The sequence below is a fragment of the Cyprinodon tularosa genome, unplaced genomic scaffold (genome assembly GCF_016077235.1).
Source record: "Cyprinodon tularosa strain WSP-4 unplaced genomic scaffold, ASM1607723v1 ctg342, whole genome shotgun sequence".
Taxonomy (NCBI): Eukaryota; Metazoa; Chordata; class Actinopteri; order Cyprinodontiformes; family Cyprinodontidae; genus Cyprinodon; species Cyprinodon tularosa.
Window position 1 is genome coordinate 1267411 of NW_024039055.1, and position 18003 is coordinate 1285413.

Consider the following 18003-nt stretch of genomic DNA (forward strand, 5'->3'; position numbering starts at 1 on the left):
GCAATTAAAACATGTATTGGCCAAACATACAAAGTTTCTGCTGTTTGCAATACAAAAATAAATCTAAATGGATTAGCAGTCGTGGTTTCTTACAAAAAAAAGTTTTATGACAAACTCTTAAGTAACAGACTGACGGCCAGACACCAGCTGCTCCTATGTCTTTCGAAACAATTGTTTGTAGACTGTCTTGTTTAAAGTTTCACTTATACCCAAACTTCCACTTTCCTTACAACCAAACATTTCCTCCCAAGACTGGATAAAATCCTTCTTACCCACCACATGTTTCAGGCTTCCTGTGCAGGAGGAAGCAAAGCAGCGCTAGATTATCACTGAGCCACCACCATGGCTCAGCACCATTTTAACTTCATGCTTCATTCCGTCTCCTCAGCCTACTTATCTGCAGAAAAATTGCTGTTTTTAGTCTTCACAGAACAGACTCTTATATTTAGCTATATGGTTGGGAGCCAATAAGAGCTGACATCTTGTGCCTATTGTGGTCAGTAGTGGTGTATGCTGAGAAGTTCAGGCATACAGTCCTGCAGCGTGTGCAAAACCTGGTGGCTGCTGTGACCAGGTTTTGCTGAAGGTTATTTTGACTAAGTGCCACTCAGGACTGGAATCACATTTAGCATAGCCTTTGTTGTTTAAACTTAACAACACTAGGGATGTTCAAGGCCTTTGCCATTTTTCTGTAACCTCTCTTATTTTGTGACCATTGGTATTGCCATAAAAAATGTATGGCAATAATACCCAAATTCTAAATATAGCTAAGATGAAAATTAATAACTTCAGATGTAAATGAATGCCTAAAGTTGAGCTTGAGTGATTTTTTGAATACAAAGTTTTTATAACTGTCTGTGCAAATAGATTTGAGGGTTATTTTTACCTGAATAAGAATCCTTAAAGGGCTAAAACCATCATTAAAAAAAAAAATGTATTTCATCTTAAACAGAGATGGTGTATAAATTATTGTTCACGTTGTCATGTAAACATTTCTTGTAGGTGCTGCAAAGGCAGTGTTAAATGTCACCTCTGTTTTCGTTTTCTTCAAACCTAAACAATCTGAACCTGCTTTGCAAAGTGTGCTGTGTACTAAATTGTGCAGCTAAAGTGCATCGCCATCAAATGTGAGGCACCGTTACCTAATTGTGAGTTTCTGTTCCATGCTAAAGTGGAGTGCTTGCGAAAGAGGTCGGATGCGTGGGCTGACATCCTGAGCAATTTCCAGCAAATTATGAGGTCATTCAGGCTAAACCTAAGCTACTTCCTCTGTGCAGGCTAGTTGTGGTGGACACTATGTGGCCTCTACACCGCAGTAGGCTAGTGATTGTATAGTGAACAGACCGATGTTTACATTTTATTTTTTTTTACATTTTTGCCCTGGTATGCTAACAGGGAATGGGGGTGAGACATGGTGCATAGGTCAACAGGCTTGTACTCAAACCTGTGGCCGATGTATGAAGGACTTGGTCCTCTGTGTATGGGTTGCATTTTTAAAACCTGAGCCACTTCTACACCAGATGGTAAATTTCTAAAGTTAAGTCAGTTTTTTATGGTAGCAACTGTGAAGGCATCTAACAATTTGGAGTGATGTTACTCCGGTAGATTGTTTGAGTTTCAGAGGCCAGAAGTAAGGCTTCTGAACACCATCATATGAAAGGGAATACCTAATCACTCACAAGAGTAAAGGTTCGTTGCAGCAGTTATTATGATACAAATTTTGTGGGGGTTTTTTGTTATACATTTTTTTTAGACTATCAAAACTTTAAATGAATAAACATAAAAATGTAGACTTAGATAGCTTTTTTAGCAATAGTTATTAAAAATTATAAAAAATTAGTTCATATATGTTTTCCATCTTCTATAGGCTCAGAATTTTGAACTTATACAAGGTGTTTATTCCCCTCGGCCAGGGGAGCTTTTCCCCGATTCCTGGGAAGGCTGGGCATAGAAATTGTTGGTCATTGACAGTGACCTTGGATTCGCACAGAGGGGTGGTGGTCCCCCTTCTTAAGAAAAATGTGCTCTGGTTCTGTAGGCTATGCTACAGGAGATGACACATGCAGCCTACCACACGAGAAGTGTGGTTTTCATCCAGCTGATCATCACCCTACCATGAGGACACCCGAGGTCCGCCACGGATCTCAGTGAATGTCTCAGACAATGGAAGTCTGAACAGAGGGAACTGAAGGAACTGTCAAGGGAAGAAAAACATTGCATGGGATGTAACCCCAGAATCCTTCCGATGGCTAAAGGAACGTGGTTTGGATCCAGACCCACCAGCGGACTAATCCGGACCCAACCTGATTTAAAACATTTATAAAATACTGCATGTTGTCCGACAACAGTGTCTAATTTCACTTGCGCCGCTTCTCCTGTTAATATGGTACAGCACTATGGATAGTCTGGGATCTGGCTGTATGTGATACAAATTAGCCAATGAGCTGCTGCTGTCAGTCTGGATCTGTGCTGCAAGCCACTTTTAGACACAGCAGGTAAACCTTTTGCAAGGCGGCCGATGGGAAAGAAGGAGAAGACGATGAGAAAAAGAAAGCAGAGAAAGTGTGGACTGCTGGAAGAACTGCGGTTAACTGGTGAAAGAAAAGTGAAATGATGTGCTCAAAGATGACCCTGCACATTTTCACTATGTTTGGCTCAACCAACTGCTGTGAAGCAGGATTCTCCACCGTGAACATAATCAAAAATAAATATTGATCCAGGCTCACGAATGAGCACCTTGATATGTGCTTGAGAATGGCTTGATCACCAATTAAACCCAGTTTTAAAAGCTTTGCAGGTCAGCCTAAATCCCACTTCTCTCATTAGGCCCCGCAAAAAAGCAAACGGTCAGTTCAGATGTTTTATAAAATATGTGAATCAGGAAACTGTCTATATACCAAACTGAATGATTGTTGTTCTCTCCCCGTAAAAAACAATTTTGATTTTAAAATGGAAAGATTTTCTATTTTTTAAGATATTTTTTATTTAAAAATTCGATGTATAACATGGATTCATAAACACATCAATTTATTTCAGTGTTAAATTCTGTTTAAAGTAACAGATTATAATTTCAAATGTTTTCGGACCTTTACTGGTTTATTATTTTCTTTATTTGGACCCCGCCGATTTTTAATTGGTTAAACCCTGCTCTAGGGATTAAAGCAGCCTTGACCGATCACAGCGTGGGAAGTGGGCAAGTGAGGCAATATTGCTTTATTATGCCTGACATATCTTTAAGATTTCACTAACTGGCAACTGGAAAACAAATTTTTTTTCAAAGACATTTTCTAGTCACATCCATATTTATCCGATTGGTTCTAACCTGTTTCCTAACCTGTTATAAAGGTGCTGGCCACTAAACCTGCAGCTCCAAAGTCATCATTTCAGAGGGATCTGGTGCAATGATTTAGAACAATCAGTCTATTTAACAGGAAATCAGAATCAAGTATTCACCCAGACCATGGCTAAAATAGATATATTTTCTGTGCATATATAATATGAAACAGCCTGGGCCAGCTAATTAAATCCAGCAGTTTTACAGATCATCATCAGCAGGTGCGACCTGCTCTAAAAACAGGAACTGGACAGCTTGCTAGTCCTGTAGGTGGGTTTCAACACCAAGCCAGGAGGGAAAGACATCAGCAGCAGTGACAGCAGATGGAGCAATTTTGGTTGCCCGTCCCATGACAATTTATTTTTTGCCCGTCCAATGTTAGTTCCATCAGTTTGCATTAAAATCTCATATTCTCAAAGGTAATGCATTTAAGAGAACTACAAAGCAAGTTAAACCCATTGCTAAACCACACAATTCACAGTGAAAACCACATATCAACACTTACAGCCTTACTCCCGCCCATTTACCATTAAAATGCCTTTCTCAACAAGTGTGGGTTTTATAAAAAGAATTGAAAATGATAAAGGCAAAACTTCTAGAATTTTGTTCTTCATCTAAATGACCAAACTGACATACTGCACAAACTGAGCTTAGTGATTCAGGGCTGTGCTTTTTCTTGAAGGTTTAGGACTTGAGCCGAGTGCACATAATCATCCCCCCTCCGTATACTAAAGTATTCCAGAGCTAAATCTGAATCCATCTGTCTAGCAGCTGAATTAAAATGAACTGGAGCAGTAGCCAAGAAAATGAAACCAAACTTTCTCTGTAATGATGAGTAAAGGCTTATAAAACATTATAATTTAATTATCACTGCTAAATGTACTTAAAAAGGAATTCTCGTTTGTGTTAAACTGTATGTTAATGTGTGAATACAGTGTTGTTTCATCTGGGTGATTGAAAATAGCCCTTTCTGCTGTGCTTTTAACTCTGGCTACTCCAACAATTAACTTGATCCTACGTTCATAATGTGGTAAGGATGGGAACGAAAACCACACTGTGAGAAGATTGAGTTTCTAGATAGTGTTTGATGCTGACTGCTACTCAGATGAAGTATAGTAGTAGAAACTATTGTTTAGCAATAACATTAAACAAAGTAATATGAAATCAGAGTTTTAACTAGATAATGTGTTAAATAATTTGAAAAAAAAGAGATCCATCCCAGCTGTACCTCATGAATGTACCATCTAAAGTATGTTTACGTCTTTCTGCTAAGCAGTTCATGTGTTCGTGCAAAGAGGTTACGCTGGTCAGGCTAGTGTGTCATTTCCTGGATGAAAATGATAGCAGCTGATGTTACCACTTCCTTCAGCATCATAGTAATGTGTTAGCTGAAAGCAGTCTTTCTATCTCTACCTTTATCTTACAGAAAAAGTATAGGAAATTTTAAAGGGGAAAATCATGATGCAGGGAGAAAAGCAACACCAAAGCAAAATGAGGTGTTTATTATTATTTTTTTGGATCAGAAATATTTCAAGAAATTGATTCTCATTGGCCCATGAGATAATGAATCAAAAGAACAGCTAAGAGCCACATGAAAACTCTGGAGGAGTTAAATTAAATTAGTTTCACTGTTATTAGCCTCTTTCACAATATTAACTATTTGATAGTTGCTGCGTTAAGGTTGCTGCTTAATTGTTTATTTTATTGCAGAACAACCGTTCTAACAGCTTTTATCATCAAATAAAAAGGAACTGATGTTATATAGGCGTTCCTCAATCTCATTTAAGTGGTTTGTTCACTTATTCCATCTGAATGTGGCTTCAAAAGGTTTTTAACTCACTACATTTTGATGACTGTTAGATGAGTCTTAATATATAGCTGTGTACTACCTGTTCAATGTCATTATAAAAATATATGTGGTCACATAAATACTCTACTGTTTACAATTTTAATAATAAATTACCAAAAAAAAAAAAAAAAAGCTGTCATACTATATATGCTGTATATATCCCATGCACCTTTTTCTTCCTTTGGCACATTCTTCTCCTTTGGCTATTTAAGCTGATGTAAGAAGTCAATTTCTCCACTGTGAGATCAATAAAGTCAATCAATCAATTAATCAATCGGACAAAGAAAGAAGTATCAGAGAAAGATTTAGTTTGACCTCTGCTAACATCTGCTGCACATGTGGAGACCCATTAGAGTCATAGATATGGGAAACATGCAGGCCACATCAAAGCTACATTCTGCACACACACTGGAAACCATACACAGGCCAATCAGTCGCGATGTGCCCTCTTTTAATGAAGGATACAGATATTTGCATTTACTGTAAAAAATATTTAGATATCACATATGTCTTTTCACACTGGATGATATTAAGTCACAACAAATATTTCCTGCTTTGTATCGGTTAGGGTTACTAGATTATTTGATTAGCTTAAGATGAGAATAAATGTCATACAGCTACTTTACATAATCAAAATTAGAGGTTTACATAAATGTTTTGTGTATTTTGTAGATTTGCATTTCAAGCTAACACATACTCTTCCATAAGCTTCTAACGGTTGTTTGCTGAAATGTTATCCTATAGGCTACCTTCAATCAGGTACTTGAGTCGTGTTTACCTTGCTTATACATGTAATTTCTTCCCTATTTTTTATTGGGACTAAGTAAAAGCGACTAGGTAACTCTTAATAATTTGGTTGGGCACTGTGGGTTGATTTTTAAATTCAGTTTAATTTAATTTTAAATTAAAAGTCAAATTTTCAGCTTCAACTTCCTATTCGTGTTAAGGGGAATTCCAGAACATGATGTCCTTTTTTAATGATACCATGTAGCCCATGTTGTAAAGTGCATCAGTCCCTCCTGCAGCGGAATGCCTCTGCATGATGGAGAAACCTTATTTATACACTTTCAAATAAGCTTAATCAAACCAAAGGGTTTGTCTCCAGATCTAAGGGGTGCTCTTTGCCCCTTACTGCATGTGCAAACTGAAAAAAAATAAATATTATTTCTCCTAAAAGACTTATTTTACCAAGCTAATCAGCTTCAATTTGATGCTGTTTTAGAGCATGAACTTTAAACCAAAATCTGTTCATCCCTGTTTCAAAAAACTAGTTTTCTAAAGCAGATATTCTGTTGGACATTCCAATGGTATTTTTATGTATTTGTGGAAACTACAGACATCTGGATAGTGTAAGGATGGTTGAGATTTGTGAAGGTTCGGTTTTCTATCTACCTTGGCTCATTTTTCTCACCTTGGCTCATGGTTTCACGCAAAACAGGTTTGCTCAAGATGTTGCCTTATGGAAAAAATCTGACTCCAGTTAGCTCCATTGTTATGAACTAACCAATCAGAAGCTTTTAGCAACATTACATTATCATCTAGAGATCTTATTTGATATGAAACTCTGAAATACAAGAAACTAAAAATAATAATAATTTCTCTCTATCCTGGCATTTTGAAATCAATTTTTATTCAATTATTTGAACTGATAAGGAATGAAAATGAGCATTTCTTTAAAGCTGATAATACAATTCAGACACTGGGTGTAAAATTATTTAATGTTTTCTTTCATCTTTCTGTTAAAAGGTAAACATGAAAAGATTTTACAACCCTGTTACCTTTACAATTAAAGGGAAGAGGATTAGGGCCACTGGAAAAAAACAAAAAGTTAACTGATTTTTAAATATTATTTCAGTTTAATATGATTTTTGACTTTGATCTCAGAATTCTGACTTTAATCTCAGAATTGTGGATCTTACAGTAATGGAGATGGGAACCATGATGGAAGAGATGTGGGAGCACTCAGCTTCACTGACAAATATGTGAGTTGTTTTAGAGGACCAGTTACACATTGGTGGAAAATGATGGAATTAGGCAACTTTTTACTGCCGGAGGAGCCCCCTGTGATGCTATGTCATTAATGGAAAAGCAGAAGGTGATTAAAACAAGAGAGCTAGTGTAGTCTCTAAAACAGACATGGCTATGGCTTGATTCTAACATGTTTGTTTGCTGTCAGAATTCTGTGAGAATTTCGATATTAAAGTCAGAATTCTGAGATTAAAGCCTGAATTCTGATAAAAAAAAAGTTAGAATTGTGAGAAACAAGTCAGAATTGTGAGATTAAAGTCAGACTTCTGAGAAAAAAAAGTCAGAATTCTGAGAAAAAGGTCAGAATTCTGACTTTTTTCCCCATATTATACTGAAATAAAATGTAAAGATCAGTTAACTTTTTAAATTTTTTCAGTGGCCCTAATCCTCTTCCGTATAATTAAAATGAAAAAAAAAAAAAAAAAATAATAATAATAAAATAAAAAATAAATAAATAAATAAATATATATATATATATATATATATATATATATATATATATATATTTGTTTGTTGTACATAGTTTTAAAAAAATATGTACAACAAACGGGACTGGAAAAATTCTCAACCTCACAAGTTATTTCAGTTCAATAAGAAATAAATAAATAAATAAAAAAGGAGCCACTGGCTAATTTAGTCCTTTATCGCTTCCTCTCTCCTTCCTGTCATCATCAGAAAAACTTAGCATCTTATCTTCATTGGTTTCCTTAATCCAGGGCCGATGTGTGATTATCTAAGGTAAAAGTTTCCACTGAGGATGTTCTTCTGAAGAAGAAGACTCTTCAGGAAACCATGACGCACTCTGAGGGCAGAGCTGTTTCTGTCTGCCTGAGGTATTTCACACAGTTACTCTTTACTAAGCAGACGCTTTATCTCAGGAAGGAGCGCATTTCTACCGTCTTATTTTCAAAAGAAGATCTTTAAAAGCTGAGGATGAAACTGGTTCTTCTCTTTGCTGTAGCCTGCCTCGCCTTACATAATGGAAAAGGTAGGTCCATTATGACTTTTAAAAACTTTTTAATACGCAGAAACAGACTGCGCTGAAAACAAGAAGCATAGAAGTGTTTTAAATTTGATTTATTGTCAGTGTAGCTATACCAAAAAAGCGCTATTAGGCAAATAGGAGCGCCTCCACAGAGAGATTTTTTGGGACTGTTTATGACAAAGAGAAGGGATTGCTTTATTTTTTCCTCGTAGCGCATGTGTTGCGCAAGGATGATTAAATTATTACCAATGCCTTTGGCTCAGTTCACCATCCTCTGAAAGAAAAGCTGCCTGGTTTCCAGTTCTCCTACAGTCAGACAGCCTGTTTTATAATAACACCTCATCATGGTGAAAATATGCTCATTCCGCTGCCTGATCAAGATCAAGTTAAACGGAAAGACTAAATATGAGTCGGTTTCCGAGTTAGGTTTCGATGAAGCTTGTTTAGAGCTGCTGATCTGTGAAAGGAACATTTTAGGGCTCTGTGTCAAGAGAATGGAAACTCAGTGGGATAAGGAAACCCCTATTAGCTATTGTTTATTTTATAGGAGGGGATTTTTCTCTTTTCCCTCTCCTTTTTACGCCCTATGGCCAAACTTCATATGCAATTTAAGATTTAATCACAATGAAATAGTGACAAAAGTCTAAATTCCTTTTATTGTCTTTATGCTTTATGTGTATGATGAGTTTAACTTTAGTAACAGGCTGAAGAGAAAGGTTTTATTAGCTGAAAGTAAAGATTCTATCTAAAAAAATACTTTAGTTATTCAGTATCTTAAAATAATTAATGAATCAAGACCAAAAACAGGTAACGTATCCCATGGCAGCCACAAATGAATGCCTTCTATTTTCTACCTGAAACAACCCTCACTGTCTTCTTTACTAAATGCAGTTAAATTGCCCCATATTAAGAAACATTAGGTGTCTAATTTAATTCAGATTTGATTTAAATGGTTACTAAATTAATTCACACAGACAGAGAAAAGGCAAAAATAAATTTTCAGTGTTGGTAGCAATGTTGGTAGGGTGGAAGAGGAAGAATGCCTGGCCAAGAAGTGTATTTTATTTGATGTTTACTGAGTTGGCAATCAGCTGTTGTGAATTACATGATGTAGAAAAATCCAGCATGGACAGTATGAACAGGACACAACTCCAAATTAAATTTAGTTTTGGGCTTCCTTTTTGGGCAAGCTCTCCCTTAGTAGCAGAATGAGTGTGTGTGGCAAAAAAATATAGATACACTTTAATGTTAAACCGTTTTTTTACCAGGATGGCCTCATCCTTGCCTAAGATTTCTCAAGAGCCACAAGGCTTGCATTAATCATCAGCAAACTGCACACATGAACCGATGACAAAACACATGATGCTCCTTCTGAGGACCAGACATTGTTTGAGCAATTGTAATTCCAGAAGTTTTGGCAACGTATCAGCTCCGTGCACTGCTTGCAGAAATGTGTTGAGAAACACTGACATGATGCTGCTTCCTTCTTTTAGATATAACCAACAACTATTGTTGTGATGTCCCGAAATGTACGAAAAATAAAAGGATCTAAAAGTCATATTATGTACTAAATGTTTATTATAACACTATTAGCAAAATTTGTGAATTTGTTTCTACTTTTCTAGGAGCACCTGCAACTGCTGTTTACAAGTTTTTGAGATGTAATCCTGAGGGCGGCAATGCCAACTGCAAGGTCCACCAGAGCTCTGAGATACCATGGAGCCCAGATCTCCCATCCAAACTGCCTGCCTCTGACGCCGAGTATCTGTGAGTATTCAGCCTTCCAGTGAATGCTCACACCCTGCATGGGCAAACTTATTTCCCACATGAAGTGGTGAGCGTTTTTACAGCAGTAAATTAATCAAATGAAGACAAAAATACCATATAGGGCAGCTGTCAGCCAAATGCAGATGTGAAATGCTGATGCTGCGTCAGAGCTTTTACCTTGGCTCCTAAGGCAGCCTGATCTGTGTGTTTGCTTGTGTGCATTCATGTGATCTATGCTCGACAGTGGACTTAAGTGTGAGGTTCATGGCCAAGAAAGGCAAAAATAGAGGGCGACGTGGAAGGTTAAAGAAAGAGAGACAGAAAACCAGAGAGATGAAAAAAGCAGCAAATATTTTGAAAACATATAGCTTATATCAGATTGCACGAAATGTCAGCATTTAACTAAAATTGGTTGACCTGAAGTCTTTGATTTGCTTGTTATGCATAAGTTAAATGTCTTTTTGCAGGGGATTGTTGATTAAAAATTATCTAAACTTCCATGTGCTCAAGATATTTGACAGATTTTTGTCACGTTATGAGCACTATTATGAATTAGAATCTGCCTGTTTTTCAAACCATTTGAAATCCTTGAAATCCAATATTAGCTTTGTTGAACTACTGTAGAGAGAAAATAAAGCTGAAAATAAATGCAAGGTTATTTTTGAATGCTATTAAAAGTGTGGAGATGTAATGTAGGGACTGTTGTGGTAAAAGATTTTTATGAAAGCAAACTGAAGCTTTGCAGGATCTACATGTCAGTTCAGAGGCTGAAACAGTGAAAATGCTTCTATTTTATGATGCTATTGTTACTGTCATATCTAAAGTTTATTTTTTTCCAGTCTAGACTATGTGCATAGATCATCACGTACTTTTATTATCTTTTGCTGGGCAGGATGATGGTTTGATAAGTATTGAATGAGTCATGATTTAAAAAAAGACATTAGCGAGTTAAGAAACCATCACAATCGTTTAGCAGCTTAGATCCGAAAACCATCCATCATAAAGGAACCTTTACTTTTTGCATATTGTAATTTTACAACCGAAAAGATCCACTGCTTTAGGAGAGGGAACCTGTCGACCAAACATTTAATTCTTCAAAACTAAACGTTTTGGTGCGCATCCAAATAAGATATATTTGGTGGAAAAGAAGCCTGATCGCCTGCTCACCATCTGTACTCCTAAACATGGTGGTGGCAGTATCATGTTATGGTGATGCTTTTCTGTAGCAGAACAGGGAGACTGGTGGGAAAAGAGCAAGGCTTAGCAGCTCAGGAGGATAGTCATCATAAACATCCAGTGCTACAATTGGATGGTTCTTTTTGTTAGAAAGGTCCAGTCAGAGTCCAAAATTGAGATTTACAGGCGCCCTTAAGTTTGACAAAAAATCAGCAAAAACATTCAATATCTAGTTCTGCAAAGCTGCTGGAGATAAAGCAAAAAAGACTGATGCTGTGTGGTAACCAATACAGGATGCCTACAGAGTACATGAATATATGTTCACAACTTGACTTAACATTGCTTTGGTTTTTGCAAAATGTAGAATTGCAATGGGATTTTGCAATTTTTCACTTCCTTAATAAAAAAAACCTACAAATCTTTTCAGAAAAGCCAAAGGTTTATACGCTAAAGCATGTTTTTATTTCAATTATGTGTTAATAGGAATATTTCTACCTCTTTTTGAGGTTAAAAGGAGAGCAAATCTTTAAAGTCTGGGAATTTCACATGAGAAAAATATGTTTTTATTTTTTTCAGAGGTGTAAAATAAGCCACACTTTGGATCTATATGTTCTAAAATGTTCTTTTTTTTATCTGACACAGCTTCAAAAACCCCCTGCAATATTCTGTAGCGTAATTGCTTAAAATGATTGATCAATCTTGATCTGAACCCACAGTTTCCTCTTTGAAAGCTTCTCTTAACCACTAATCTTTTTTTTTCTGATAACAGATACGTCGTTTAAAGGAGTGTTCTCAAAAACAAGAAGCACAGACTGCATTTTGTCAAGTTTAGGTTAATGGTTTAAAAGTCAGATGTACAGAGTGTGGCGTGCATTTTAGAGAGACAACACGATAATCCGAGTAACATTAAGGGGTGTACAAATCCAAAGCTCCAGAAGTAATAAAGAACACTGTTCAAATTCATGATTAATTGCTGGGTTTTGGGAAATGTTTCTGAATCAGTGGTAACTCTGATTGCTGACTAAGCCTTTAGCACAGACATTACCAAGCTTGCTTTGCTTGCAGAGGTTTCTCAGAAAGGTAACGGCAGATTATAGCTCAGGAAGTGACTAAAAATGAAAGAAATTTGTCCTGCTGACTTTGTCTAAAACATTACTTTTTTACTATTTTGAGTTCTCATAGTATTTTCTAACCTCAGTGATATATCTGGAGAATGTCAGAGCACTTAAGTCCTCCACAGTTTCTCAGCTAACTTTGAACAGGAAGTTAGAGGAAATGTTTAGAGGAAGCGGGCTGCAACACTTTGTGGGCTGCTACTTCTGGTCTATTGTTTCATTGCTGTGTTTGTCCCTGGGTCGTCAAATACTAAAGCTTGAAAACAGCAGCTAAATAGTATAGGAGTACTGTGGAGCTACAGTATGGAGAAACATCTTTAAAATGCGTTTAAGGAAATACCTTTTCTTCCATCTGTTTATTCTAACCTTTGCCACATGGAGCGTATTTAGTTCTGATTTGATGCCTCAACAACTTATTGATAATAAACAACAATAAGACCTGCTGCTGAATGTTGAGATATAACTAAATTGCTAGATTAGGAAAAAAAAAGGTTGCATCTCCATAGAAAACATCTCCTGAACAACATTTTTGGCTCTATGAATTACAACAATGAAGTACAAAAAAGAAAGTAAACCTTTGAGCTTAACCTCTTAACATCCACCTCATTTTGGGTAATCCTCGCCTATTTTGCATACCCAAATGGAAAAGCAAATAACTTCGGAACTTTAAGCCCAAATGTGCAATACATTATTTGAAAGCAAACACCCTCTAGTTTCCTAATATTTAAATTACAATTGGGTGAGTAGAACACAGACCAACCTGCATCAGTTCAAACATGACTCAAGGTTTTTTTTTTTTTTTTGAAAAGCAGTAATAAAGACATTCTTGAGAAAAAGCAGGTTTCATTGTATTATATTTGTTCTAGATCACGTCAACCACAAATGCAGAAAATGTCAGACCTCTAGCTGTAACAGTTCCAGAGCTGTGGGGTATGATACTTTTGGTGTCAGCTTGGAGCTGCTCGAAATGGCTCTACCTGACGGTAAAAATTTTACCGGTGGAATTTAAGAGGTTTTAAGAGGTTAAACTTGTATGAAAATGTGTTTATATGCATATTTTTTGTCTATACTTTTCAGAATGTATCTATTTACTTATATTAAATGTATTTCTGTACATTTATTTCAATTGTTTTTTGACTACCGATGGGTTACCCATGGCAACTCCCTAAAATAATTCTAAGTATAAGCAAGTTTTTGCATCAAAATTCTGAGTTACTGTATTTTTGACCCAATATTGGTTTTTCACAGGTGGTTTAGTAGAGGCGGTAGTAATATTCAATAAAACTCACAACCACACTGGTGCTGGGAATCCATAATGCCTGTTCCTTAATTCAAAACACTCTTCATAAGCAACACAAAGTCTGGCTGAACAGCTGCTATCACATCATGCATGAAGCAAACAGAGTATGTCCAACCCCATAATGGTACTTCAGAGTTGGGGAAATTAAGATATAAAGTTCATCTCACTGCTGAATTGTGTATCAACAAGCACACGCCACTCATCACTCTTTCCAGAGGATAGTGGTGCATACTTGTGGTAAGTGATAATCTGCAGTTGTAGCAGTCTTAAAGAGACACTACATATTTACAACAGCTATATTTTCCAGACCAAGATTGACACAGATCCCCAAACACTGGCCACCCTTTACAAAGCTTTCTTGACCTGCTCCTGTGTGTCAAAAAAAAAATGTAAGGACCAAATAGTTTAAAAAGAATCATAATAAAACAAATGCAGTAAAATCGCAATAAAGAAGTTTATTTAGTTGAAAATTAAAACTTTTGGCTTAGATATCATGCATAATAATTTAGGCAACAAAACTGTCTTTTAGCAAAAGAACATAACAGTCAATAGCATGGTTGCCATAATTGAAAGGAGAGTGAAGTTTGTGTTCCATCTAAAAATCCTGAGGATTGATCTAATTAGCAGTTTAGGATCCTTAGCTTTAGTTGCATAGCAGGACAATGACAAAAACACACCTGCAAGTCTGTTTCTGAAAGGCTTATAAATAAAAGCTTTTAGAGTTCAGTTGTGTTCAGTTCAGTTGAGTTTGAGTTTATTGAATGTAATATAGTCAAATCAATGAATTAGTCACATATTGTATAAAGAAAAGCAATCAGAAAAAATTTAAAGAGCAAAAGAAAAACAGTAGTAATAGGAATATTCAAAGGACTGGGTAGAATTATAGGCAAGGCAATTTTATTTGTATAGCACAATTCAGTATATTGACAGTACTTTACGCGAATTAGACAATATATTAGAAAAAATAAAGAAAAAAATAAAAGCAGGAAAAAAAAATAAAACCATTTGTAAAGCAAATAAAACAGTTGGAACACAAAGAAAGCAGACTAAAAGCAAGTATAGACTTAGGTTTAAACCCACCCATGATATTGGCAGTTATAATTGAGTAAATATTTCTCATATTCTTCTGCAGTGACAATAATCTTCTTAAATAACATTTAAAACTGTTTTTATGTGCGGACATTGCTGATCCCCAGCTTAAACCATCTCTAACTTATTCAAGTTTTGAAGTACTCCCTTTTTTCAAATGAAAGTTTTTAATTTTACTTTCTGATAACACATTATTTTTGGCTTCAAATAAAACAATAGCCTTTTGTAATTCCCCATGTCAGCTAGTTTTAACAATTCAACAAGTTTTCCATTTGACAATCCTAGGTGAAATATGAATGAAATTCTGTGGCATGACCTTAAATAGATAGTTGATCTTTAAAAACCATCTAGTGTGGCATTAAAGAAAAGGATGCGGAATATACCAAGTTGTAGATTAAATCTTGTTTTAGATTGCTTTTTGTATTTAGTTATGTTATTTTTGTCTGACATTTAAATGTTCCCGAAAAAATTTAAGTCAGCAAATACTTTTTCAGCTGAGATCCCATATTACTTCACCTGCTTCCACCAGACTTTAATATAGGTTATACTTAAATCATAACTAATTAATAATAAACTTGTTATGATTTAAGTATAATCATAATAAATTATGATTATGAACTTATGAGCAAGGCAGTTAAAGTGAATATATTTCTACTAAGGTTAGATGAAATGTGTAGAAGCACAGCAGAAAACAAGCTTATAGAGTTGAATAGAACTTAGCACTTAGCAAGAGCCGATGTGTGAAGTGTAAAAAACAAGTATGGCTTACTAATGCCTTCATTAAACAGCGTAAAACCAGACAGCCCAATGTAAATAGATTTGTAGTGTTAAAAACATGTCATCGCCTTCCTATTCTTGTGTATACAAAATTATATACAGTATTACATTTCTTTCTATAAAACATCCCAAGTGAAAGTTTGAAGATGAAAATGTTTGTTTCACCTTCTGCTTGGTAACACTTATTACTTATTTGAAGAAATTTTTTTCAGCTAAAAAAGTCAAATTCACCAGACCAGCAGTTACAGCTTGTAGCTTATGTTAGTGCTGTTTTTTTTTAAAATATCTTTAAAAATATGTATATTTTATGACAACAAAGAACAGATTGCTTGAATTACACAGAAAACAACTCATGGAGTTATTCGTTAAAAAATAATAAGATAAAATGAAGTTCGGACAAACCTTAAAAAGGAGATTTGAGGGAAAGCAAACTGAAAATGAAAGAAAAGAAATGCAAGAAGAGACATACTCTTATCAAAGGTGCAGGTTTTGTTTAGCTTGGTGCTAATGCTGCATTTACATTATGTTTTAATAACCTTTAAAAAAAATAGTATCTTCACTTATTGTTGTCTATAGATCACCTCTGTTCCTACTGAAGCTAAAAGCAATGCGCGCACTCCCCTTTACCCTACAGTGTAAAATGATTGAGTGGTGTGTTTGCAAGCATGGACCAGAAGTAGCATGGGTTAGAACTGTGGAGCAGGGATGGTTTGCAAGCCGTCACCAGCAGTCAATCGATAAGCAGAAGGAACACTTTGTTTTTCTCTCTCACTGTTAAAAGCATATATAAATAATTCATGTTGTTTTTCCTTGAAATTCAAATTAACAGAACAGAAAGCAAAGCAACATATTATTGTTAACATCAGATTGATTATGATTAATATAAACATTTATTTCTGTTTGCAGAGAGGCACAACCAGTTGAGAGTGAGGAGGCTCCCTCAATGATGGATGGCCCCTCAGAGCCAGAGGAGGAAGATGAACCAATAAGGAGTGAAGATGGAGAGTCACCTATGTTTTTCCCAGGAGAAGAAGGCTCTGGTTATGAAGGGTCTGCAATAGATTACTTTACTATCGCTGATGAGCCTAAAGAAGCTGAAATTGACACAGGTTCCGGTGAATCTTGGACAGACTTTGTTCAGCCCTTAGGTATTACATTTTTCATTAAAACTTGGAATTAAGTCACTCATTTCCTTATATTGGTATCTTCTTGTTTTTGTAGCTGGAAAAGTGAGGAACACTCCAGGTGAAGCTGCAAAGCCAACAGAGCAGGACCTTGAAGAAGACCACCTTCTGCAGATATAAACTTTAAGAAAAGTCAACCATTGCAACTCCCCAGTAAAAGCAAAAGAAATACTGCATCACCATCTGCTGGAGAAAAATTGAACTTGCGGAGGCCAAATGTCTACTTTGGATTATATTAGTAAATGATGCGGGTTATTTTTATATATATATATATATATAAAAAAATCATAAGAATTTTATTTCATTTGCAAAGCAGCTGCTGTTTTATAAAAATGCCCCACTATTCAACCATGGAGTGTAAATTTGGTGAGGTCTAAACTCTGCTTCATCTCTCTATATATTTTTTTTCATTTTGTATAAAGAAAATATATCATGGTAAAAGAAAAATGCTTTTAAAATAGTATGCTGCCAGTGCAAAAAATAATACTGTTTTCACTGCGTTGCTCATGTTAAAGCCACTCCTGTCATCTTTTGATCGATCAACAAACCAAAGAAAAAACTTATTTATACATTTTTTTATTCATCCTAATTAAGATGACGTTGCTAATTATTTTGCAAGAAATAAAAAGTTAATGGGTCTACAATCAATAATTAATATCAAGTTAATATGTGTACAATGAATATAAACATTTTTTGCAATAATCTGTACATTGTTCCAGTTTTTTTCATATAGCTCAATATGCATTTGAGATATTTCAATCAATAAGGGATTGAATAAAAGTTTTAAAGAAGTATAATGTCTCTCATTAAGATCAGTGTTTTACACTAGAATGTTTTCGGCTCTTCTGTTCTTTTAAGTTAAGGTTGATTTACATGGCATGATTTTAAAATAGCATATTAAAGGATAAAAAACAACATTGATATAAAGATTTGCTCACACAGTGGGTGTTCGACAGCATACACAGACAGATTTGATAGAGCTGATCTAAATTCCTTACTAGAAATCCCATCTATCCATCCATTTTCCGTCACGCTTATCCCTAGCAGGGTCGCAAGGGGTGCTGGTGCCCATCTCCAGCTGGTTACGGGTTCACCCTGGACAGCCAGTCCATTGCAGGGCAACACAGAGACACACAACCATTCATGCACACACTCATACCTAAGGAGAATTTAGAGAAGCCAATTAACCTAACAGTCATGTTTTTGGACTGTGGGAGGAAGCTGGAGTACCCAGGGAAAACCCATGCATGGACAGGGAGAACATGCAAACTCCATGCAGAAAGAACCAGTGCCGGGAATCGAACACGGAACCTGCTTGCTGCAAGGCAGCAGTGCTACTCCACTGCCCCACTGAGCAGAATTTCTAGTAATTTTCTAAAGCTGGACCAGATCTTAAATG

At 35.8% G+C, this 18003-nt stretch overlaps 1 protein-coding gene across 1 annotated transcript; it reads left to right on the plus strand.

The window, feature by feature from the left end:
* Positions 1-8000: 8000 nt before the first annotated feature.
* srgn (serglycin) lies at positions 8001-17396 on the plus strand. The gene is made up of 4 exons (XM_038294597.1): positions 8001-8199; positions 9822-9963; positions 16327-16568; positions 16642-17396. Exons 1-4 carry the CDS (start codon positions 8145-8147, stop codon positions 16722-16724), a joined length of 522 nt encoding a protein of 173 aa, XP_038150525.1. The 5' UTR covers positions 8001-8144; the 3' UTR covers positions 16725-17396.
* The last annotated feature ends 607 nt before the right edge of the window (positions 17397-18003 follow it).

Coding starts and splice junctions, on each gene's coding strand:
- srgn (XM_038294597.1), top strand. CDS start 8,145: ATGAAACTGGTTCTTCTCTTTGCTGTAGCCTGCCTCGCCTTACATAAT. Junction 8,200..9,821: donor CGCCTTACATAATGGAAAAG/GTAGGTCCATTA, acceptor CTACTTTTCTAG/GAGCACCTGCAACTGCTGTT. Junction 16,569..16,641: donor AGACTTTGTTCAGCCCTTAG/GTATTACATTTT, acceptor TTGTTTTTGTAG/CTGGAAAAGTGAGGAACACT.